Genomic DNA, 26,444 nt, shown 5'->3' on the forward strand with positions numbered 1-26,444 from the left:
GGGCCCTACCTCTCCCTCTAAATGATCTATAGGGGTGAGAAGAGGCGGGTTGCTGGAATCTTCCCCGAAAGGAAGAGGAGGAAGAGCCACGTCCAAATCCACGAAACCTCCTAAAAAATCTGGAGGAGGTAGAAGAAGGGGCTTGTAGTCCTAATGATTTGGCTGTGGCCCTGCTTTCTTTGAACCTCTCCAGGGCCGAATCCGCCTTGGCCCCAAACAGTTTGTCCCCATCAAACGGGAGGTCCAACAGGGTCGACTGCACGTCCGCAGAGAACCCTGAGTTGCGAAGCCAAGCCTGTCTCCTCGCAACCACAGCCGTGCCCATCGCCCTAGCCACTGAGTCAGTCGTATCCAACCCAGATTGGATAACCTGGGTTGCAGCAGCCTGGGCATCGGAGACGATATTCAAAAGCCCTTGGGGAAGCTCCGTATGGGAAGATGTTATTTCGTCCATAAGAGCATAGATGTACCTCCCCAAGATACATGACGCGTTGTTGGACTTCAACGCCATGCTGCAGGATGAGAATACTTTCTTGGACTGAGAGTCCAACTTCTTGGAGTCTCTATCCCCCGGCACCGTCGGAAAAGATCCAGGCGCAGATCTAGAAGAACAGGAGGCCTGGACCACCAAGCTCTCCGGCGTAGGGTGTCTGGACAGAAAGCCAGGGTCAGATGGTGCAGCCCGATACCTCCTGGCCACAGCCCTATGAACAGCCGGGGAAGATACCGGCTTCTTCCACACCTCCAACACCGGGTCAAGCAAAGCCTCATTGAATGGTAAAAGAGGCTCCGCTGCAGTAGAGGCCGGATGCAGGATCTCAGTCAACAAATTCTGCTTCGCCTCCGCTACCGGCAAAGGCAATTCAAGAAAGTTAGCTGCCTTTCTCACCACAACGTGAAAAGTGGCTGCCTCCTCAGTATACTCCCCTGGAGATGACAAGTCCCACTCAGGGGAAGTATCCAGCCCACTAGCTGTATCCAGTCCATGAAGACCTTCGCCAGAATCCTCTATCTCTCCTTCTTCCAGGACCCGTTGATATTCCTGTTCCTCCAAGAGACGGAGAGCACGTCTCCTAGAATGTAACCTCTCCTCAATACGCGGCGTCGACATGGCGTCTGTCGAAGAACGGCGCCGATCGCCTGATCCATCCAACGCCATGTCAGGCGCCACAGGCAGCTTCGACGCCAAGGTAGGAGCCGGATGCAGAGAGGCGCGTCTCGGAGCCTCCGATGGTCCTGTCGGAGTCACTGGTCGAAACTCCGAAGTCGACTGGATGGAAACCTCCGGAGCCGAAACCTCTGGGGCCACCAGAGCGGACACCGGAGTCGACACTGGCGCCGAACCCACATTCCCTAAGGGGAGAAAGGGCATGAAGGGTGCTGGCCGTAGCGGCGCCGGAGCACCCAAGGTGAAAGCCAACGGCCCCAAAGGACCAGTTGGAGCACCTCCTGGAGCCATCTGCTGAAAGATGGTATACATCGCATTCAAAAATGCGGTATTATCGGCTCCAGGGGCAGGAAAAGCCGGATACTGGGGTGCCTGGATCGAAGGCGACCCCGACGCCAGCCTCGACGTCTGTGACGCCGGAGAGAACACCTGAGGCTGCGGCACTTCAATCACTGAAGATGTCTGACCAGGGGAAGTCGGCGAAGCCGGAGAAGGCAACGGCGTCGATGGATGTGGAGTGACTGTGGGACTGACCTCCCAAGTCTTACGACGCCGAGCCGAAGACGACCTCGATCGAGACCTCTGGCTGGAATGGCGCCGTGAATCCCTACGGCGCCGGGAATCTCGATGGCGCCGATGAGTCTTCGGCGAGGAGGACTTCCTATGATGCTTTTTCTCCTTCCTCTTTGACTTCGCCATGAAGAGTTTAGCCTCTCGTTCTTTTAGGGCCTTGGGATTCATGTGTTGGCATGAATCACATGTTGCAACGTCGTGGTCGGAGCTTAAGCACCATAAACAGTCCAAGTGCGGGTCCATAACAGACATCTTGCCCCCACACTACCGACAGGGCTTGAAACCAGACTTCCTCTGAGACATAGTAACTCTCAGATAAAAATCCCGCAGCAGAAAAACACACTGTAACTTCGAAAGCAACAGTAGCTCCCTCGAAGATAACCGTTTCGAATGCACAGAAAAAAGGGAACTGACGTCGGCACGTCGGCGAGGACCTCTTATTGCCTGTATGACGTCAGACGGCGTCGCCTGGGCTAGGGTGACGTCCTCGTCGACGTGCAGAGACTAGGAAGAAGATTTCCGTCGAATGCTGACGCCATGGGAGTATTCATTAGGTGAGGAATCCACAGGTAGTTGTATCCATCAGAAAGTGCAATTTTCACAGTTCCTAAGGGAGGTAAGTAATTGTTAGTTCTTGCAGGTAAGTAAACCACCTACGGGGTTCAAGTTAGGGTCCAAGGTAGCCCACCGTTGGGGGTTCAGAGCAACCCCAAAGTTACCACACCAGCAGTTCAGGGCCGGTCAGGTACAGAGTTTAAATTGGTGCCCAAAACACATAGGCTTCAATGGAGAAGGGGGTGCCCCGGTTCCAGTCTGCCAGCAGGTAAGTACCGGCGTCTTCAGAGGGCAGACCAGGGGGGTTTTGTAGGGCACCGGGGGGGACACAAGTTAGCACAGAAAGTACACCCTCAGCAGCACGGGGCCGGCCGGGTGCAGTGTGCAAACACACGTCAGGTTTTCAATTGGAATCAATGGGAGACCAAGGGGTCTCTTCAGCGATGCAGGCAGGCAAGGGGGGGGCTCTTCGGGGTAGCCACCACCTGGGCAAGGGAGAGGGCCTCCTGGGGGTCACTCCTGCACTGGAGTTCCGATCCTTCAGGTCCTGGGGGCTGCGGGTGCAGGGTCTTTTCCAGGCGTCGGGATCTGAGAGTCAGGCAGTCGTGGTCAGGGGGAGCCTCGGGATTCCCTCTGCAGGCGTCGCTGTGGGGGCTCAGCGGGGACAACTTTGGTTACTCACAGTCTCGTAGTCGCCGGGGAGTCCTCCCTGAAGTGTTGTTTCTCCACAAGTCGAGCCGGGGGCGTCGGGTGCAGAGTAGCAAGTCTCACGCTTCCGGCGGGAAACGCAGTTGTCTTGAAGTTGCTCCTTTGAAACAAAGTTGCAGTCTTTGGTGAACAGAGCCGCTGTCCTCGGGAGTTTCTTGGTCCTTCTAGAGCAGGGCAGTCCTCTGAGGATTCAGAGGTTGCGGGTCCTGGGGAAAGCGTCGCTGGAGCAGTGTCTTTAGAAGTGGGGAGACAGGCCGGTAGAGCTGGGGCCAAAGCAGTTGGTGTCTCCGTCTTCTCTGCAGGGTTTTTCAGCTCAGCAGTCCTCTTCTTCTTAGGTTGCAGGAATCTGAGTTCCTAGGTTCTGGGGAGCCCCTAAATACTGAATTTAGGGGTGTGTTTAGGTCTGGGAGGGCAGTAGCCAATGGCTACTGTCCTTGAGGGTGGGTACACCCTCTTTGTGCCTCCTCCCTGAGGGTAGGAGGGCACATCCCTATTCCTATTGGGGAAATCCTCCTTCTACAAGATGGAGGATTTCTAAAAGTCAGAGTCACCTCAGCTCAGGACACCTTAGGGTCTGTCCTGACTGGCCAGTGACTCCTCCTTGTTTTTCTCATTATCTCTCCTGGACTTGCCGCCAAAAGTGGGGGCTGGGTCCAGGGGGCGGGCATCTCCACTAGCTGGAGTGCCCTGGGGCATTGTAACACGAAGCTTGAGCCTTTGAAGCTCACTGCTAGGTGTTACAGTTCCTGCAGGGGGGAGGTGTGAAGCACCTCCACCCAGAGCAGGCTTTGTTTCTGTCCTCAGAGAGCACAAAGGCTCTCACCGCATGGGGTCAGAAACTCGTCTCTCAGCAGCAGGCTGGCAGAGACCAGTCAGTCCTGCACTGAACAATTGGGTAAAATACAGGGGGCATCTCTAAGATGCCCTCTGTGTGCATTTTTTTATAAATCCAACACTGGCATCAGTGTGGGTTTATTATTCTGAGAAGTTTGATACTAAACTTCCCAGTATTCAGTGTAGCCATTATGGAGCTGTGGAGTTCGTTTTTGACAGACTCCCAGACCATATACTCTTATGGCTACCCTGCACTTACAATGTCTAAGGTTTTGCTTAGACACTGTAGGGGCATAGTGCTCATGCACATATGCCCTCACCTGTGGTATAGTGCACCCTGCCTTAGGGCTGTAAGGCCTGCTAGAGGGGTGACATACCTATGCCACAGGCAGTGTGAGGTTGGCATGGCACCCTGAGGGGAGTGCCATGTCGACTTAGTCATTTTCTCCCCACCAGCACACACAAGCTGGCAAGCAGTGTGTCTGTGCTGAGTGAGGGGTCCCTAGGGTGGCATAAGTCAAGCTGCAGCTCTTAGAGACCTTCCCTGGCATCAGGGCCCTTGGTACCAGGGGTACCAGTTACAAGGGACTTACCTGGGTGCCAGGGTTGTGCCAATTGTGGAGACAATGGTACATTCTCCAGTATTGGGGTATCTTTCATAGATTCACATGTTTGAATCATTCCCCGTCGTCGAAGTGGGAGTCCCACGGTACATAGAAAGCAATATTTGTTTTTCATTGAAGTCAATAGGAAAAAACACATTCAATTGTAGAACTATCAGCCTCTTTAGAAAGAGCCCAAAATTCAGCCAATCAGGCGTGACCACCCCTTTAGAACCCTCAGTACAGAGGCTCAGTCTCTCAGATTTTCTACCGCACGTCGTGTGTAAGGGAGTCTCCCTGAGCTCTGCTCAGTTTTCTATCTCTTCAAGAGAAATTCTTAGACATTTTCACTTGACTTTTTCTACAGAAGTTTTCCATCATGTCTACAACAAGAAAAGGTCTGTTTAGGCCTTGTGGGACCTGTGGAAAATTGAGACTTCACTGTGAGGATCCTCACAAGGAATGTATCTACTGCTTACATCCAGAGCATAAGGTCAAGGACTGCAAGATCTGCAGGACCTTTCCCAACAAGACTCTGAGGGACAGAGAAGCCAGGCTCCTACTTTGGCTCCAGAAAAGAAAGGTAAGGGAAGCTCTTTCTGAGGAGGAGAGTGACACTTCAGTGACCTCAAAGAAAAGGAAGAGGTCTGTGGAGAGCCTATACCCTACGAGCAGTAAGTCAGCTAAGAAGCTGCATGCATTTAAGGACAAGCCGGGGCATCTACCTTCAACATCCAAGGTAGCATGTGGCAAGGTTCACTCAGAGCCATCCACACCTGCTTCCTCATCAAAGAAGCTTAAAAGGCTTTCAAGCTCACTGCCTCCGTCGACGTCCAGAAAATCTACACCGTCGACGAGCGCTCTGTCGACGACAGGCCTTCCTTCGACGACGACTACAGTGACGGCCACGTTTACGGCTCCTCCATCACCGATGATAGTAACTTTGTCTCCGCTATCATCTACGACGATAACGTCGGTGAGTCTGAAGTATGGTCCGTCGTCGTCGCACACCTTGAAGATCACAAAGAAGCCGTCGACGGGTAAGAAGCTGAAATCTTTGCCGTCGACGCATTCATCGACGAGAAAATTCAGAAGATCACCGTCGGTTTCACCGACGAAAGTACCGACGACGCACCTGTCGACGACAACCCCGTTGACGGATGGCGTAGCAATATTGACTTCGTCGACGACACCTTCGTCGACACTGGCAGCACCGATAGTGACTACACCGACGACGGCTCCGTCGACACCTACACCGTCGACGAGAACACCATCGACGGAGCTGCCGTCGACGGAGCACTCGTCGACGACTCATTATCCTCACTTTGGAACATCTCCTTACCTACCGCAGAGAATTTTACCTGTAAAGAGCAAGTCTTCTTTATTGCTTCCATCACATACATCGCCCAGTAAGGTTGCACCAATTCCTCCGCAGCATCTATTTGCTGATGAAGATGATGACGGTGATGTTTATTCTGGTGACGGCTTTTTTCCGGTGGCACGTAGTCCATCTGAACTACGCATTAAGTGCCAAGAGGAGGATGAAGAGGAGGATCTTCAGCCTTATTCGGACCAGCAGTGTCAAGGTCATCTACAACAACAAGAGCAGACAGTCCAGATGCCGGTCTCGTTGATAAACAACCTTTAACAGATGATGCAGGATTATTATTCGAGATTTCCTCCAGCTGGTTCTTCTACACCGGTACAACCTCCACAGACGCCAGTGTCCACTCTGGCTAGACCTTCAGAATTTCCGGACCCTACCACAGCACCTTCATCGGTTCAGGGTATTGCTTCACCTTCATCCGAGGAGGAGCAAGAAGAAGGGGAGATACAGGACTCGGATTCTCTCATTCCGGAGTGGGATGAGTATCAAATCCAAACTCCATCTCCGTCTACACCACCACCAGTGGACTCTTCACCGCAGGACATTGGGGGTTTCCATAGTGTCATGGAAAGAGCTGCGAAAAGATTCCAGCTGCCAATTACTTCGAAACAGTCAGACTGCTTTCTTTATGACTTTAAAGAAGACACTAGGAAGTCAGTAAGGGCCATACCCATTGTTGATTTCATTTGGGAGAAGGGCCTAAAGGTCATGCAGACTCCGTCCTCCATTCCCGCAGTCTTACCGAGACTAGAGAAAAAGTATAAGGCACCAGACAACTCCCCAGCATGTTTGATCAGCCATCCTAAACGGGATTCGGTTATTTTGCAGGCAGCTCAGAGGAGGTCCAGGAATCCATCAGCATCTCTGACTGCCCCCCAGACAAGGAAGGACGTCGTTTGGACTCCATAGGCAAAAAGTTTTCAACTATGGCTGCCACCACTGTGAGAACAGCTAACTCTCTAGCAATCCTGGGGAGATACGATCGCCAGATGTGGTCTGACATGTCACAATTCATAGATATGTTACCTGAGGGCAGTAGAGTAGAAGCACGTAGAATTCTGCAAGAAGGAGAAAAGATTTCGGCTGAAATCATAGACTCTGCCATTGATGTTTCCTCTACAGGATTTCGACAGTTGGCCGGGGCGGCCGTACTCAGACGCCAGGGGTGGCTTAAGGCTACCTCTTTTAGGCCTGAAGTTCAATTGAAGATTCTGGACATGCTGTATGATGGCGAGCTTTTGTTTGGCAAGCATGTTGATGATGCATTGCAGTCTATTAAGGCAGACACTGAGACAGCCAGATCACTGGCAACGCTACAGTACAAAAGACAACCCTTTCGGGGAGCGAGAGGGAGAGGAACCTTTTCATATAGAGGAGGCTCTCAACAATATCGTCATTACTCCTCTTACCAAGGTCAATTTCGTTCAACCTTCGGCCAGCAACAACCGCATTCCTTTCATCAGCAGTCATCCGCTCGCTTCAGGCAACAAACGAGAGGAAAGTCGGCTTTCAGGGCCAAAGAAACAGCAAGAAAGCAGTGACCCTCATCAAGTGTCTGCACCCAGCCCCTATATCAACACTCTTAAAGGGGGCAGAATTTCCAAATTTCTACACCAGTGGTCCAGAATAACTACAGACAAATGGGTATTGGATATTATCAACCGGGGGCATACACTAGAATTCAACCAACCTCCCCCTCAAGTACCACCAAGAGGTCCCCCGCCAGCCCATCTCAACGAGCTTATGGAACAGATTGCTATTTTAATGAGGAAGGGAGCAATAGAGGTCGTACCAAGGAGCCAGAGGGGAACAGGTTTTTACTCCCGTTTTTTCCTTATCCGGAAGAAGACCGGGGACTGGAGGCCTATTCTAGATCTTCGTTAGCTCAACAAATACCTCAAGAAACAATCTTTTCGCATGATCTCTCTTCAAGACGTCCTGCGCCTGCTCAACCGAGGGGATTTTATGACATTGTTAGATCTTCAGGACGCATATTTCCACATTCCCATTCACCCCAATCATCGGAAATTCTTGCGGTTCAGGGTTGCAGGCATTCATTACCAGTTCAGAGTGTTGCCTTTTGGCCTCAGGTCGGCCCCAAGAGTGTTCACCAAGGTTTTGGTGCCAGTGGCGGCCCACCTCAGACAATTAGGGGTACAGGTGTTCCCGTACTTAGACGACTGGCTAATAAAGGCACGTACAACATCGAAGGCTGCCAGAGACACGGAGACATGTCTCTCGCTTTTCGGAGCTTTGGGCTTGACAGTCAATTACCCCAAGTCTCACCTAGAGCCCACCCAGAACATCACGTTTCTAGGAGCCATCTTGTACACTGTGCAAGCGAAAGCCTTTGCTTCGCAGGACAGACGAAAGAAACTTCGAGACTTAGCAACACGTCTCAGAAAAAGAAAGTCCGCTTCAGTGCGGACTTACAAGTCTTTTCTGGGGATGCTATCGTCTTGCATTCCATTGATAAAGAACTGTCGTCTGCACATGAGGACTCTTCAACAACAATTAGACAATCAATGGAAACAGATAGAAGGCTCTTTCGACAATGTAATTCGAATAACCCCTTCAGCAAAGCAGGCTTTCAGGTGGTGGAAGGAAACTCCCCTCGTCTCAGACGGTATGTCATTTCTGAAGGACAGGACCATGCACGTAGTAACAACAGATGCATCCTTAGAGGGATGGGGTGCTCATTTGCAGTATCTTTCCGTGAGGGGAAAATGGTCCACTCAAGAATCAACTCTCCACATAAATGTATTGGAGTTAAGAGCGGTTGCCTTGGCACTCAAATCCTTCCTCACCAACATCAGAGATTCTTCAGTTTTGATAAGAACAGACAATACCACGGTCATGCATTACATCAACAAGCAGGGAGGCACAAGATCTCGGGCATTATCTCTGGAGGCGCAGAAACTGTGGCATTGGGTAATTCAGCATCGAATCTCCATCAGAGCGGAACATCTCCCAGGGATCACCAACACCTGGGCAGATGCCCTAAGCAGGACTCGAACCAGCTGCCACGAGTGGGAACTCAATCAGTCAGTTCTCGACAGTCTCTTTCGTCGTTGGGGCAAACCCAGTCTAGATCTGTTCGCGACCAGAGACAACAAGAAATGCCAACACTTCGCAAGCTGGCGACCGCAGAAGGGATCAAAGGGGAATGCGTTTTTGATCAGATGGTCAGGGATTTATGCATTCGCTTTCCCCCCGCTTCCACTCATCCCGAGACTTCTGCAAAAGATGAAGAGGGAACAATGCAGGATTCTACTAATCGCTCCCAGATGGCCACGCCAGTTCTGGTTCACAGAACTTCTATTACTTTCGGAACAACCTCACATTCGGCTGAAGGCAATACTGGATTTGTTAACAATGAGCCAGGGTCAGGTTCGTCATCCCAACCCGACATCTCTTCGTTTATCAGCCTGGCTCCTGAATTCTATGAATTCGATGGATTAAATATCCCTCCGGATTGCAGGGAGGTGCTTGCCTGTGCCAGAGCTCAGTCTACAAACCGAACATACAAGTTCAAGTGGAAGAGGTTTTGCTTATGGTGCTCAACTTCCAACGTTCATCCTCTAAGGTCATCTCCTGAACAAATTTTGCCATATTTATTGCATTTGGCTAAATCCGGTCTTTCACATTCATCTATTAGGGTGCATCTGGCTGCCATATCCTGTTTCCGACGGACGTCTCAGTCACCTTCACTATGGTCGTCCAGAATAATAAAACAATTTCTTAAAGGTTTATTTAGGATGTTTCCAACAATTCATCGTCCTGCACCGCAATGGCATTTGAACATTGTGCTCTCCCAATTAATGAAACATCCGTTCGAACCCATTCATAGAGTGGATCTCAAGTTCATCTCTTTTAAAACAGCCCTTCTTCTGGCCTTGACGTCGGCAAAGAGAGTCAGCGATATCCAAGCCTTCACAATTTCTCCACCTTTCCTCCAATTCAAGCCAGAGGTGGTCATTTTGAGAACTAATCCAAAGTTTATACCTAAAGTTCCATCATCTTCTCACCTAAATGAACCAGTGGTTCTCAGAACATTTTTTCCAAATCCACAAACGGCAGCGGAACGAGCTCTACACTCTTAGACATTAAACACTGTTTAAAATTTTATATTCAAAGGACAAGCGGCTTCCGTAAATCTGAACAATTATTTATCAGCTATGGAAAGATCAATAAGGGTAAAGCCGTTACTAAACAGAGTATAGCGCGCTGGATCTCTTCCGCCATACAGTTGTGCCACCAGTTGTCAGGGAAGCCATTATCATCCAGTGTCGGAGCGCATTCCACTAGAGCGGTATCCACTTCAACAGCTCTGTTCGCTGGAGTCCCTCTGAACCAGATCTGCAGGGCAGCAACATGGACACGTGCTCACACTTTCACCCAGCATTACTGCCTAGAGGCTACTGACAAGGTGGATGCTGCTGTAGGACAAGCGGTATTGCGTAATTTATTTGCATAAGGTGAGCCAATAACCTCTTACCCTCCGTCCTCTGTGTATTGTTTGAAGAATAATTTAAAGTATATAGTTTCATGTGTGTGGGTATAGGTATATGTATTTTTTATATATATATATATATATATCTATATATATATATATATATAGATATATATATATATATGTATATATATAGATAGTTTATATAGCTAATATGGTTAGCACTTAATTTGCAAATGTTAATTGCCTATATAGATTCAGATAGCATGCATTATACATAGGCATACTATTGGTGTTACAGGAATCAAACTTTTGTTCTTACTGCTGGCTATTCTGATTCAAGCATGTGAATCTATGAAAGATACCCCAATACTGTAGAAGAAAATGAGTTACTTACCTGTAACTGTGGTTCTCCAGTATTGGTATCTTTCATAGATTCACATGCGACCCACCCTCCTCCCCAGAGAGGCTCACCTCCTTTGGTTTTTTTCCTGTAATCTCTAGTGCGGAGAAATCTGAGAGACTGAGCCTCTGTGCTGAGGGTTCTAAAGGGGTGGTCACGCCTGATTGGCTGAATTTTGGGCTCTTTCTAAAGAGGCTGATAGTTCTACAATTGAATGTGTTTTTTCCTATTGACTTCAATGAAAAAAAATAAAAAAATAAAATTCTCTATTTATTGCTTTCTATGTACCGTGGGACTCCCACTTCGACGACGGGGAATGATTCAAGCATGTGAATCTATAAAAGATACCAATACTGGAGAACCACAGTTACAGGTAAGTAACTCATTTTCTTTTAGGTGAAAGAACACTGGTGCTGGGGCCTGGTTAGCAGGGTCCCAGCACACTTCTCAGTCAAGTCAGCATCAGTATCAGGCAAAAAGTGGGGGGTAAGTGCAATAGGGAGCCATTTCTTTACACAAGCCCCCCCCAGCCCACAGGCCAGGAGACTCAGCCAAAGCTGGGAGAGTCTTCCTAGTCTGTCAGGCGAGGCAGAGTAGAGGAAATGGGCTGGTTTGTTGCAGGGCCTACTCTGCCTTACATACTCCTGTCCGGGTCATTCCCTCTGGGGAACTGACCCACTTCCACAGTGATAGGACCTAGTCTGAATTGCCTCTTGTCTGTGTCTTTAATGTCTCCACCCATTCTCTCTATTTTGGGGTTAGAGGTATCCACCTCTGCTAATCTTATCTTAGCCAGGGTCACCCCTAGCTTACCCAAAGAGGTTACCCAGAGCTGGAGTTACCCCACCATGACCAACAGGGTCAGGGGGCCTAACTTGCTATTTGGCATGGGGTCAGACCACCATGCCAAGGATAGTACAGCCATAAAGGCTAACACCCAGCAGAGGCCACTGACAGCTGTCAGTGCCCAGAACCACACCTTTAGCTCTTCACCTACAAGGGAAGGGGCTAAGTTACAGGCTTCTTTGGGTTCAGGGTGCCTGTCTGCTGTATTAGAGTGGGGGGTTACCACAGCTTGTAGTAAACACCCTTCTTCCACTCTTTCTTCTGTTAGCTGAGGAGCCACCCACTCAGGCTTAACAGTTGCCTGACTAGCCAGGACTTCTTGTGGGTCAGGTTGGACGTTACCAGTGCCACTTTTGGAGTTCTCCCCTACTGGAGCAGAATCTCCTTGGCCTGCTGGAACCTTGGCTAAAGGTTGTCCACCCTTCCTACACTGTTTTCTTTTCTTTTTCTTCTGGGGCCTACTTGCAGTTACTGCAGAGGCAGCACCTCCAGAATCCTTGGGAGAGGACTGGCACTGGACCAGTTCCTCTCTTGGGCTCTGACTAACCTCTGGGTAGTCATTTCCAAGGAGACAATCAAGGGGGAGGTCTGTACTGACTACCACCCTTCTCCAGCTAAAAGTCCCACCCACTTCTATGGGCACAAAAGCCACAGGCCTATTATTGACCCTGTCTGGGCTAACTCTTACTCTGGCAGTCTCACCTGGGATGTACTGGTTTGAGAACACCAGCCTGTCATGCACAATAGTGTGACTGGCACAAGTGTCTCTCAGGGCAGTGGCTGGGATTCCATTCACCAGTAGGTGGTGGAAGTGTCTACTTCCCTCTGGAATCTCCAACTCACCTGTTGGGCCCTTTTTCCAGTTGAAGGCTATGAAGACCTCCTCATCTGAGGAGTCATCCCCAATGGCTACACTGGTCACCCCGGGGATTTTGCTAGGGGGTTTGTTTTTGGGACAAGAAGTGTCCATGGTGTGGTGCCCTGTCTGTCTACAGTTTTGGCACCATGCCTTAGTGGCATCCCAGTTCTTACCCTGGTACCCACCTTTGTTTTGGGTTGTGTCTCGGGCCCACCCACCTGGTCTGGTTTTTGGGGGCCTACAGAGGACTCTTTTTCTTTGTTTCTAGTGTCACCCACTTTCTCCTGGGGAGGCTTTGTAACCCTTTTCTTTTGGTCACCCCCAGTGGAAGTTTTGGTTACCCTAGTCTTGACCCAGTGGTCTGCCTTCTTTCCCAATTCTTGGGGAGAAATTGGTCCTAGGTCTACCAGATACTGATGCAACTTTTCATTGAAGCAGTTACTTAAAATGTGTTCTTTCATAAACAAATTATAAAGCCCAACATAGTCATGCACTTCATTTCCAGTTACCCAACCATCCAGTGTTTTCACTGAGTAGTCTACAAAATCAACCCAGGTCTGGCTCGAGGATTTTTGAGCCCCCCTGAACCTAATTCTATACTCCTCAGTGGAGAATCCAAAGCCCTCAATCAGGGTACCCTTCATGAGTTCATAAGATTCTGCATCTTTTCCAGAGAGTGTGAGGAGTCTATCCCTACACTTTCCAGTGAACATTTCCCAAAGGAGAGCACCCCAGTGAGATCTGTTTACTTTTCTGGTTGCACAAGCCCTCTCAAAAGCTGTGAACCATTTGGTGATGTCATCACCATCTTCATATTTAGTCACAATCCCTTTAGGGATTTTCAACATGTCAGGAGAATCTCTGACCCTATTTAAGTTGCTGCCACCATTGATGGGACCTAGGCCCATCTCTGGTCTTTCCCTTTCTATGGCTAGAAGCTGTCTCTCTAAAGCCAATCTTTTGGCCATCCTGGCTAGCAGGAGATCATCTTCACTGAGGTTATCCTCAGTGATTTCAGAGGTGCTGGCCCCTCCTGTGAGGGAGGGAAGCAGCATCTCTGACTATCACAGTTGGAATCAGGGGTTGAGGGTCCCTGATTTCCCTAATTAGGACTGGAAGGGGGGAATTCTCCTCCAAGTCACTAACATCATCCTCTGGGTTGTCATCCTCAGAGGGGTTGGCTTTTTCAAACTCTGCCAAAAGCTCCTGGAGCTGTTGTTTGGAGGGTCTTAAGCCAACTGGAATTTTCTTTATTTTGCAGAGAGACCTTAGCTCCCTCATCTTAAGATGGAGGTGTGAGGTCGAGTTCCACCACATTCTCTTCTGCACCAGGCATTATGTTTCTAAAAGTTGGAATACTTTTTAAGAATCTAAAACTAGTTCTAGAATCTAATTCAAACTTTCACAAATATTTTAAACTCTAAAAGAAATGCTAAACAGGGACTAACACAAGGCCCTAGCAGGACTTTTAAAAATTTAGAAAAATAGTTCAAATTGCAAAAATCAATTTCTAATGACAATTTTTGGAATTTGTTGTGTGATCAGGTATTGGCTGAGTAGTCCAGCAAATGCAAAGTCTTGTACCCCACCGCTGATCCACCAATGTAGGAAGTTGGCTCTGTATGCACTAATTCAAAGTAAGGAATAGTATGCACAGAGTCCAAGGGTTCCCCTTAGAGGTAAGATAGTGGCAAAAAGAGATAATACTAATGCTCTATTTTGTGGTTGTGTGGTCGAGCAGTAGGCTTATCAAAGGAGTAGTGTTAAGCATTTGTTGTACATACACACAGGCAATAAATGAGGAACACACACTCAGAGACAATTCCAGGCCAATAGGTTTTTGTATAGAAAAATATATTTTCTTAGTTTATTTTAAGAACCACAGGTTCAAATTCTACATGTAATACTTTGCATGAAAGGTATTGCAGGTAAGTACTTTAGGAACTTTGAATAATCACAATAGCATATATACTTTTCAAATAAAACACATATAGCTATTTTAAAACTAGACACAGTGCAATTTTCACAGTTCCTAAGGGAGGTAAGTAATTGTTAGTTCTTGCAGGTAAGTAAACCACCTACGGGGTTCAAGTTTGGGTCCAAGGTAGCCCACCGTTGGGGGTTCAGAGCAACCCCAAAGTTACCACACCAGCAGCTCAGGGCCGGTCAGATGCAGAGTTTAAAGTGGTGCCCAAAACACATAGGCTTCAATGGAGAAGGGGGTGCCTCGGTTCCAGTCTGCCAGCAGGTAAGTACCCGCGTCTTCGGAGGGCAGACCAGGGGGGGTTTGTAGGGCACCGGGGGGGGGGACACAAGTTAGCACAGAAAGTACACCCTCAGCAGCACGGGGGCGGCCGGGTGCAGTGTGCAAACACACGTCGGGTTTTCAATTGCAATCAATGGGAGACCAAGGGGTCTCTTCAGCGATGCAGGCAGGCAAGGGGGGGGCTCCTCGGGGTAGCCACCACCTGGGCAAGGGAGAGGGCCTCCTGGGGGTCACTCCTGCACTGGAGTTCCGATCCTTCAGGTCCTGGGGGCTGCGGGTGCAGGGTCTTTTCCAGGCGTCGGGATCTGAGAGTCAGGCAGTCGCGGTCAGGGGGAGCCTCGGGATTCCCTCTGCAGGCGTCGCTGTGGGGGCTCAGGGGGGACAACTTTGGTTACTCACAGTCTCGTAGTCGCCGGGGAGTCCTCCCTGAAGTGTTGTTTCTCCACAAGTCGAGCCGGGGGCATCGGGTGCAGAGTAGCAAGTCTCACGCTTCCGGCGGGAAACGCAGTTGTCTTGAAGTTGCTCCTTTGAAACAAAGTTGCAGTCTTGGGTGAACAGAGCCGCTGTCCTCAGGAGTTTCTTGGTCCTTCTAGAGCAGGGCAGTCCTCTGAGGATTCAGAGGTCGCTGGTCCTGGGGAAAGCGTCGCTGGAGCTGTGTCTTTAGAAGTGGGGAGACAGGCTGGTAGAGCTGGGACCAAAGCAGTTGGTGTCTCCGTCTTCTCTGCAGGGTTTTTCAGCTCAGCAGTCCTTCTTCTTAGGTTGCAGGAATCTGAGTTCCTAGGTTCTGGGGAGCCCCTAAATACTGAATTTAGGGGTGTGTTTAGGTCTGGGAGGGCAGTAGCCAATGGCTACTGTCCTTGAGGGTGGGTACACCCTCTTTGTGCCTCCTCCCTGAGGGGAGGGGGGCACATCCCTATTCCTATTCCTATTGGGGGAATCCTCCTTCTACAAGATGGAGGATTTCTAAAACTCAGCTCAGGACACCTTAGGGGCTGTCCTGACTGGCCAGTGACTCCTCCTTGTTTTTCTCATTATCTCTCCTGGACTTGCCACCAAAAGTGGGGGCTGGGTCCAGGGGACGGGCATCCCCACTAGCTGGAGTGCCCTGGGGCATTGTAACACAAAGCTTGAGCCTTTGAAGCTCACTGCTAGGTGTTACAGTTCCTGCAGGGGGGAGGTGTGAAGCACCTCCACCCAGAGCAGGCTTTGTTTCTGTCCTCAGAGAGCACAATGGCTCTCACCGCATGGGGTCAGAAACTCGTCTCTCAGCAGCAGGCTGGCAGAGACCAGTCAGTCCTGCACTGAACAATTGGGTAAAATACAGGGGGCATCTCTAGGATGCCCTCTGTGTGCATTTTTTTATAAATCCAACACTGGCATCAGTGTGGGTTTATTATTCTGAGAAGTTTGATACTAAACTTCCCAGTATTCAGTGTAGCCATTATGGAGCTGTGGAGTTCGTTTTTGACAGACTCCCAGACCATATACTCTTATGGCTACCCTGCACTTACAATGTCTAAGGTTTTGCTTAGACACTGTAGGGGCATAGTGCTCATGCACATATGCCCTCACCTGTGGTATAGTGCACCCTGCCTTAGGGCTGTAAGGCCTGCTAGAGGGGTGACTTACCTATGCCACAGGCAGTGTGAGGTTGGCATGGCACCCTGAGGGGAGTGCCATGTCGACTTAGTCATTTTCTCCCCACCAGCACACACAAGCTGGCAAGCAGTGTGTCTGTGCTGAGTAAGGGGTCCCTAGGGTGGCATAAGTCATGCTGCAGCCCTTAGAGACCTTCCCTGGCATCAGGGCCCTGGTACCAGGGGTACCAGTTACAAGGGACTTACCTGGGTGCCAGGGTTGTGCCAATTGTGGAGACAATGGTACATTTTAGGTGAAAGTACACTGGTGCTGGGGCCTGGTTAGCAGGGTCCCAGCACACTTCTCAGTCAAGTCAGCATCAGTATCAGGCAAAAAGTGGGGGGTAACTGCAACAGGGAGCCATTTCTTTACACTTGTGGATAGGTTCCACTGTCCCATAACAGCTCTTGCAACTGCTGCTCACTGTTGGCGGCCAGCAGGCTTCAGTAAGATCATTCTTCCTCCATCACCCTCCACCTCTAGTCCCTGGCGATCTGCAAGGTAGGGCATAAGTAGGAATTGTTATTACATTTCCAAGCCAGTCAAATTAGGTTTATTTCGGGGTACATCCCAAAACATATAACTAAAAGTGCAGTTCATTATACACAATGTAGATCAAAGCAGTTATTAAACTAATCTACACATTATCATAAAAACATAGCCCAGCTCCATAGGAAAATTGATCTTTGAGAGTTCAAAAGGAAAGCTAACTACTGACTTCAGCATAAAATAGTTTATCCAGTATTTGCTGCAAACAGATTAAAAACAGTTAAATGCAGATAAACATCTAGGACACGGAATACATCAATTCATAAAGTGCGTTACTGGAGTCCAAAAATCTCCTTACAGTACATCACTCTTACCCAAGATCCACACAGAAAACAATTATTTGCTCATTCCAAATACAAGAAGTCTACTAGTATCAGATCTAAAACTCCAGAGTGCAACAACATTGTTTCTTACTCCAAGATTCAAGCATAAAGGACAAATCCATTTGGGTCTTGAGTCGAAATAGCGAGGGCATTAGTACAATATTTAGAAGTAGAAGAATCTCCAGTAGTAGTGTGCGGAGGAATTTATTGGTAAAGTACCAAATCTCAATTTGATGCAGAGGGTTTTTGCAAGGGATGGATAAATCTTATCTAAAAAGTCTTCAAACTTAGGGATAGACTTGTTGCTCTATCGGTAAGGTTTCCAATGTTGGCAGGTTGATGCCACTATTCAATCAGAAAGTTCAATTTGGTGTTGATTATAGTACTTTTAATTGGTTTTCTGATGGATGAAGGTTCTTGCCACAACACCTGCAGTCACAGTTTAAAGCTAAGATTTCACATAAGATAGCCACCTTACATTTAGATGGGAATCAAGTCCCATGACCTCTTCTGATTCGATTCTGTAAGGTTCCAGTTCATGTTGGGACCACAACCTCTCCTAATAAAGAAGAGGTTTCAGAACAGCTAAACAGTCTGTGCTTTTTAACCCAGTGTCATAGATGAAAAGTGAATTTGACAAACTATGGGGACAAATTAAAAAAGATTTAAGAAATAATTCTACTTTATTGTGAAGCTAGTCTCATTGGTGATTCCCCGTGCTTCCACTCCACATAAAGTAGCGGATAGTTTCTTGAACTTTTATGCTTAAAATTCTGGAGGGACTGCTCTAGATTGTGTGGATCTCTACATTTTAAAATGCGCTGCAGCCCTATGTTTTACTAAAAGACTGGTCTTCTGAATTTGGGGTCCCCTTGTTAATGAACTGGACATACTTAGGCCCAAATAACAAAATTCAGAACAGATTTAAGCAGGCACTTGTTTTCTCCTCCCATGAAGAGTCCTTTAATGTCTTTAGTTACATTCTCTTCATTTGAATTATGTCTTCTGGTTGAATTTCTGCAGCTCCTTCATCATAGCTAACAGCATGGATTCACTTGAATATCGGCTACATCAGAAACGTCATCCCTTTTCCTCACCCTTGAGAGGAGTCTCTCAAGAGGAACAATTCTTGTTTATTCCTCTGTAACCTTTGTTTGTTTTCTTCTGGAAACATCAGACCAGCTAGACCAATGTCCTTGATCCACCCAGCCCAGTGCCCTCTGTAGTGTTCTGTCTCATTGCATCTTCTTGGGCAACATACCAATAATCTGCCTTCATCTCCTTTGAAATATAAAGGCTGTCTCACAACTGACAGGGACCTTCCTAATGCTCCCACTCTCTTCTCTTTCTAATCTCACCACTGTGCATAATTGCAGGCAATCTCTCAACTGGTCCCAGTTCCTCTGGTAGTTCTAACTTGTATTGATGACCTCCCATTATACCCAGTAGAATAGGCTGAGAGCGGATAGCCTTGTGGAAAACAAAGCATGCTTCAGAGCCCCATCCCCTCTCACCTTGACTCTTAGGTTAGTGTCAGGACAGGAGAGGAGGAATCTTTCTGTGCTTTCTTCGGGAAGCAAAGGTCTCCGGTCTTGAGGGCTGAGCCCCAGCGACTGTCTCCAATCTGTAAAAACCAACCCCACTTTTGGCTGCTGCTTCTGTTGCCTGAGGTACAAACTCCACCGGCCTAATTGTTTTGCCTGCTCTGCGACACCGGTCACAGATAAAGATGCACTGGAGCCTCTATAGATGGCGGCCGCACTGGTGCATGCCAGCTGTGCTCCCTGAAACCTACTCTTGCCAAAAACCAGGCTTCCCCTTCCCAGCAGGTTAGATTGGTTTCAGGAACGGGGTCTTGGGAGAAGGCCATCTGTCGTGCCCTGCAAAGAGCAAGTAGCAGGGATACCTATGTCTTATGCCACAATGTTTTGTGTCCAAATCAACACCACCATTTACTCAGGCTAAATGCAACATGCACAACTGGAACACATAAATGACAGACCCAGGGGCGTTCTCCCAACAGGACTACAGGTGGAGAGGCCCAAGCCCTTTGGGGTAATTATTGCTGCCACTACTATCATTCAACACAGTCTGTAATGAGGGAGCAGTAGCCATCCCTACCTTGAAAGAGAGTCCGTAGTCATCAGAGCGATCTAAAGTCAAAGATAAAGCAAATCTAGTGAGCTTAGCGTGTTTGCCCAATTCACTGGAGCCGAGCCAAATGGCGGGGAGGGTCAGTTTTTCTACGATGTACAGAGGAGTTTGGTTCCCAACAGAATTATGTAGACACTGTAGCTGAGCTGAAATGAGTGAGCAAAGTGTTAGAGAAAATAATCTCTGGTAGACAGTATGAATATGCAATATTGTTCATTTGTACGACAGGCCTGCTTTGAATATAGCCTCTTTATAGCATGGTAGAATGCTGCTTGATTGTAGGTTGTTAATAATGTGACTCTGGTATCATTTTCTGTTGCATAGGTGGGGTTGCAAACTCAAAACCTGAAGACTAATGGTAAAAAGTTAAACCAGGAGTCTCCTAATCAAAAGAAGAAAGCAAATGGCATCCACAGTCACTCAGTGAAGCAACCAAATCATATTTTGGTAATTATCTGTTGTGTGAAGTTTAAATCCGAAAAATAGAAATGAATGAAAGTAAGAAACAGAAACGCATTGTCTCCCTAACATGTCAGTGAAAAATAATTTCTTGTGCAAGCACTCAATATAAGCAGATTCCAAAAGGATTCATTCATGTTCAGATACATTTGTTCCTAATCACATGAAGTAAGAAGCATTGACTCATCAGATGTAAAATAAACCTATTTACGTGTATTTCATTTCAACGGTTTTCCTGTGATACTCGTGTCTCACAATAACCCTTGTATGTCTCAGAGGCATGGAACTCAACTGTACATATATATATATATATATATATATATATATATATATATATATATATATATATATATATATGTTTGATGGTATGTGTAGCTGCAGATACACATGCTGTGCATATCCCGCCATCTAGTGTTGGGCTCAGAGTGTTACAAGTTGTTTTTCTTCGAAGAAGTCTTTTCGAGTCACGAGATCGAGGGACTCCTCCCATTTCGGCTCCATTGCGCATGGGCGTCGACTCCATCTTAGATTGTTTTCTTTCCGCCATCGGGTTCGGACGTGTTCCTCTTCGCTCCGTGTTTCGGTTCGGAAAGTTCGTTAAATCTCGGAAAATTCGACGGTATTGTTAACGTTCGGTATCGGGTTAGTTAACGAACATCGACACCGAATCAAGAAGAGCTCCGGTAGCCCTTCGGGGCTTCGATTCCCCTGCGGGGCCTGGTCGGCCCGACCGCGTGCGTCTTCAAGGCTAATGGAACGGACCCCATTCCGCTTCTGCCCCGAATGCCACAACAAGTATCCTTACACAGATCAACATCTGGTCTGTAATTTGTGTTTGTCCCCCGAACACAAAGAGGATACCTGCGAGGCCTGTCGGGCGTTTCGGTCGAAGAAAACGCTACGGACCGGAGAGCTCGAAGGCTTCAGATGGCATTGGCGCCGTCAGGACACCGCGACGTCGAGGAAGAGGAGACTTTCTCTATCGCTGACTCGGACGAGCCCGAAACAGATCAGGCGCCGAAAACCGTGAATAAACCAGCCCGACCAAAACTCACGCCAAAATCATGAAGGCCCAGGGGACGCACCGCCGGCAGGCCATGGCTTAACCCGTACAATTGGTGACCAACCATCGGCACCGAAAAAGGGCACGCACGTGTCGAAGTCTTCCGACTCTGGTCGAGATACCGGCACGCAGCATACTCGACACGAGAACCTGGCTCAGACCAGACTCGACACCGGCAGACCGGCTCCGAGATAAGTTGGCACCGAGAGACCGGCACACCGAAACCTAAAAAAGTGGCTTCAGAGCCGAAAAACAATGTCGAAACAGTTTCGGTACCGAAACACCCAGCTTCGGAGCCGAAAACAAGATCCTACTCTGAAGAACAAGGCCTTTCAGAACAACTACAAGGCCATAGATTTGGACAAGAGCTAGAAGCAGGGGAGCCTGATTATACCCAAAGAAGGCTCCATATTCAGAAGGAAACAGGGAAAATAAGAACTCTCCCTCCTATAAGGATGAAAAGAAAACTTGCTTTCAAAGACACAGAGAAACAACCGAAAGCGGCAAAAGAAGTAACTCCACCACCGATTTCGCCACAACCATCACCACACCACTCACTGCAACCATCACCAATTGCGACCCCACCTATGATGCAATCTCCAACGCACACAGGGATGAGCCAGGATGACACAGATGCATGGGATCTATATGATGCACCAGTATCTGACAATAGTCCAGACTGCTACCCAGCGAGGCCATCATCACCTGAGGACAGTACTGCCTACATGCAAGTGGTGTCCAGAGCAGCAGCTTTTCACAATGTCGCACTGCACGCTGAACCCATTGAGGACGACTTTTTATTTAATACTCTGTCGTCGACACACAGTCAGTACCAAAGTCTCCCGATGTTACCAGGGATGTTGAAACACGCAAAACAAGTATTTCAAGAACCCGTCAAAGGCAGAGCCATCACACCTAGGGTGGAGAAGAAGTACAAGCCTCCCCCTATAGACCCTGTGTACATCACACAACAACTGACACCTGACTCAGTAGTAGTAGGCGCAGCACGTAAAAGGGCTAATTCACACACCTCTGGAGATGCACCACCACCCGACCAAGAAAGTCGAAAGTTTGATGCAGCGGGGAAAAGAGTTGCAGCACAAGCGGCCAATCAATGGCGCATTGCCAATTCCCAGGCTTTATTGTCAAGATATGACAGGGCTCACTGGGATGAAATGCAGCACTTTATAGAACATCTGCCCAAAGAGTTCCAAAAGCGTGCACAACAAGTGGTGGAAGAGGGCCAAAGTATCTCGAACAACCAGATACGATCGGCAATGGATGCAGCGGACACAGCCGCAAGAACTGTTAATACAGCGGTCACTATTCGGAGACACGCATGGCTATGCACCTCCGGATTTAAGCCAGGAATCCAACAGGCTATGCTTAATATGCTTTTTAATGGACAGCAGTTGTTTGGGCCGGAGGTGGACACATCTATAGAGAAGCTAAAGAAGGATACGGCCAAGGCCATGGCGCGCTCTACTCCCCACAGAGCAGAGGAACATTTAGGAAGACACAATTTAGAGGGGGGTTTCGGGCCCAAAGCACAGAACCCTCAACCTCACAAACCAGACCCACATACCAGGGCCAGTATCAAAGAGGAGGCTTTCGGGGACAATACAGAGGTGTACAATTCCCTAAAACTAGAGGAAAGTTCCGAAGCCCAAAGACCCCTCAAAATAAACAGTGACTTCAATGTCACAAATCCCCAACACATAACACCAGTGGGGGGGAGACTCACAGATCTTTACCAAAACTGGGAATAAATAACAACAGACTCGTGAGTCCTAGCCATTATCCAGCATGGTTATTGCATAGAATTCCTACAATTACCACCAAATGTGCCTCCAAGAACACACAACATGTCCAAACAGCACTTAGATCTATTACACCTAGAAGTCCAAGCGTTGTTGCAAAAGGATGCAATAGAACTGGTACCCAACCATCAGAAAGGAACAGGTGTTTATTCCCTGTATTTTCTGATACCAAAAAAGGACAAAACTCTGAGACCCATCTTAGATCTCAGAACACTAAGGGCCTGATTACAACTTTGGAGGAGGTGTTAATCTGTCCCAAAAGTGACGGTAAAGTGACGGATATACCACCAGCGGTATTACGAGTCCATTATATCCTATGGAACTCGTAATACGGCTGGTGGTATATCCGTCACATTTGGGACGGATTAACACCTCCTCCAAAGTTGTAATCAGGCCCCAAATCTTTACATCAAATCAGGTCACTTTCACATGGTAACACATCAAAACGTAATCCCCTTGCTCAAACAACAAGACTACATGACAACATTAGATCTCAAAGATGCGTATTTCCATATACCCATACATCCTTCACACAGGAAATACTTACGGTTTGTAATCCAAGGAGTACGTTACCAATTCAAAGTGTTACCATTCGGGATAACAACAGCACCAAGGGTATTTACAAAATGCCTTGCAGTAGTAGAAGCCCATATCAGAAGACAGCACATACACGTATTCCTGTATCTAGACGATTGGCTAATCAAGACCAACACGCAGGAACAGTGTCTTCAACACACAAAATACGTTATAGAAACCCTTCACAAACTAGGGTTCTCACTAAACTACCAAAAATCACACTTACAGCCGTGTCAAACACAACAATACTTAGGAGCAATAATCAGCACAAAAAAAGGGATTGCCACTCCAAGTCCACAAAGGGTACACACATTCCAAAACATAATACAAAGCATGCACCCAAATCAAAGTTTTCAGGTAAAATTAGTGATGAAACTACTAGGCATGATGTCATCATGCATAGCCATTGTCCCAAACGCAAGATTACACATGCGGCCTTTACAACAGTGCCTAGCTACACAATGGTCACAAGCACAGGGTCAGCTTCAAGATCTAGTGTTGATAGACCGCCAAACATACACCTCGCTTCAATGGTGGAATCCTATAAATTTAAACCAAGGGCGGCCTTTCCAAGACCCAGTGCCTCAATACGTGATTACAACAGATGCTTCCATGATAGGTTGGGGAGCACACCTCAACCAACACAGCATCCAGGGACAATGGGACACTCAGCAGAAACAACTTCATATAAATCAGTAAGAACTATTAGCAGTGTTTCAAGCGTTGAAAGCATTTCAACCACTAATAGCCCACAAACACATTCTTGTCAAAACAGACAACATGACAACAATGTATTACTTAAACAAACAGGGAGGGACACACTCAACACAGTTGTGTCTCTTAGCAGAAAACATTTGGCATTGGGCGATTCACAATCACATTTGCCTAATAGTGCAATACATACCAGGAATTCAAAACCAGTTAGCCGACAATTAATCCCCAGATACTACAAACCTACTTCCAAACCTGGGGAACACCACAAATAGACCTATTCGCAACAAAAGAAAACGCAAAATGCCAAAACTTCGCATCCAGGTACCCACAGCCTCACTCCAAGGGCAATGCGTTATGGATGAGTTGGTCAGGAATATTTGCTTACGCTTTTCTCCCTCTCCCACTCCTTCTGTATCTCGTAAACAAATTGAGTCAAAACAAACTCAAACTAATACTAATAGCACCAACTTGGGCACGACAACCTTGGTACACAACACTACTAGACCTGTCAGTAGTGCCTCATATCAAACTGCCGAACAGACCAGATCTGTTAACTCAACACAAACAACAGATCAGACACCCGAATCCAGCATCGCTAAATCTAGCAATCTGGCTCCTGAAGTCTTAGAATTCGGACATCTAGACCTTACACAAGAATATATGGAGGTCATTAAACAGGCTAGAAAACCTACTACAAGACATTGCTACGCAAATAAATGGAAAAGATTTGTTTTTTACTGTCATAATAATCAAATTTAACCATTACACGCTTCCGCGAAAAACATTGTAAGCTACTTACTACACTTACAAAAGTCTAAGTTAGCTTTTTCATCCATTAAAATACATCTCACAGCAATTTCGGTCTATCTGCAAATTACACATTCAACTTCACTATTCAGAATCCCAGTCATAAAAGCATTTATGGAGGGTCTAAAAAGGATTATTCCACCAAGAACACCACCAGTTCCTTCATGGAACCTCAATATTGTATTAACACGACTCATGGGTCCACCATTCGAACCCATGCACTCTTGTGAGATACAATACTTAACCTGGAAAGTAGCCTTCCTAATAGCTATCACATCTCTCAGAAGAGTAAGTGAAATTCAAGCCTTTACCATACAAGAGCCCTTTATATAAATACACAAACATAAAGTAGTTCTACGCACAAATCCCAAATTTTTGCCAAAAGTCATATCACCGTTCCACTTAAATCAAACAGTAGAACTCCCAGTGTTCTTTCCAGAACCAGATTCTGTAGCTGAAAGAGCATTACATACATTAGACATAAAAAGAGCACTAATGTATTCCATTGATAGAACCAAACAAATTCGTCAAACAAAACAATTGTTTGTAGCTTTCCAAAAACCTCATGCAGGGAATCCAATATCCAAACAAGGCATTGCCAGATGGATAGTTAAGTGTATTCAAACCTGCTATATTAAAGCAAAAAGAGAACTGCCTATTACACCAAAGGCGCACTCCACTAGAAAGAAAGGCGCCACCAAGGCCTTTCTAGGAAATATACCAATGACAGAAATCTGTAAGGCAGCCACATGGTCTACGCCTCATACATTCACTAAACATTACTGCGTGGATGTGTTAACAACACAACAAGCCACAGTAGGACAAGCAGTATTAAGAACATTATTTCAAACAACTTCAACTCCTACAAGCTAAGCCACCGCTTTTGGGGAGATAACTGCTTAATAGTCTATGCACAGCATGTGTATCTGCAGCTACACATGCCATCGAATGGAAAATGTCACTTACCCAGTGTACATCTGTTCGTGGCATGAGACGCTGCAGATTCACATGCGCCCTCCCACCTCCCCGGGAGCCTGTAGCCGTTATAAGTTGATAAAAATAGAACTTGTACATTTGTAAATATATCACTTTTAGTCACATTATGTACATACATACTTACTCCATTGCATGGGCACTATTACTATATACACTACTCCTACCTCACCCTCTGCGGGGAAAACAATCTAAGATGGAGTCGACGCCCATGCGCAATGGAGCCGAAATGGGAGGAGTCCCTCGATCTCGTGACTCGAAAAGACTTCTTCGAAGAAAAACAACTTGTAACACTCTGAGCCCAACACTAGATGGCGGGATATGCACAGCATGTGAATCTGCAGCGTCTCATGCCACGAACAGATGTACACTGGGTAAGTGACATGTATATATATGTTCGATGGCATGTGTAGCTGCAGATACACATGCTGTGCATACGTCTGCCATCTAGTGTTGGGCTCGGAGTGTTACTAGTTGTTTTTCTTCGAAGAAGTGTTTTCGAGTCACAGGATCGAGTGACTCCTCCTCTTCGGCTCCATTGCGTATGGGCATCGACTCCATGTTAGATTGTTTTCCCACAGAGGGTAAGGTAGGAGTGATAGAGTATAAAGAAAAGAGATGTCCATGCTAATGGAATGTTAAATATATTTATATATATATATATACATACATATGTACAAATGTTGTTAACTTA

At 47.3% G+C, this 26,444-nt stretch overlaps 1 protein-coding gene across 2 annotated transcripts in view; it reads left to right on the forward strand.

Annotated features, from left to right (window-relative positions):
- DCP2 (decapping mRNA 2) overlaps positions 1–26,444 on the forward strand; it is a 275,045-nt gene that overhangs the window by 171,681 nt on the left and 76,920 nt on the right. The window contains exon 9 of one of the 2 annotated variants that reach the window (XM_069226492.1): positions 19,643–19,765. The exons of the other annotated variant lie outside the window; for it this stretch is intronic. Within the exon in view, the coding sequence (XP_069082593.1) occupies positions 19,643–19,765 (123 nt within the window). The remainder of the gene's footprint in view (positions 1–19,642; positions 19,766–26,444) is intronic. 2 annotated transcript variants of the gene reach the window in all.

Source organism: Pleurodeles waltl, chromosome 1_1, assembly GCF_031143425.1.
Source record: "Pleurodeles waltl isolate 20211129_DDA chromosome 1_1, aPleWal1.hap1.20221129, whole genome shotgun sequence".
Taxonomy (NCBI): Eukaryota; Metazoa; Chordata; class Amphibia; order Caudata; family Salamandridae; genus Pleurodeles; species Pleurodeles waltl.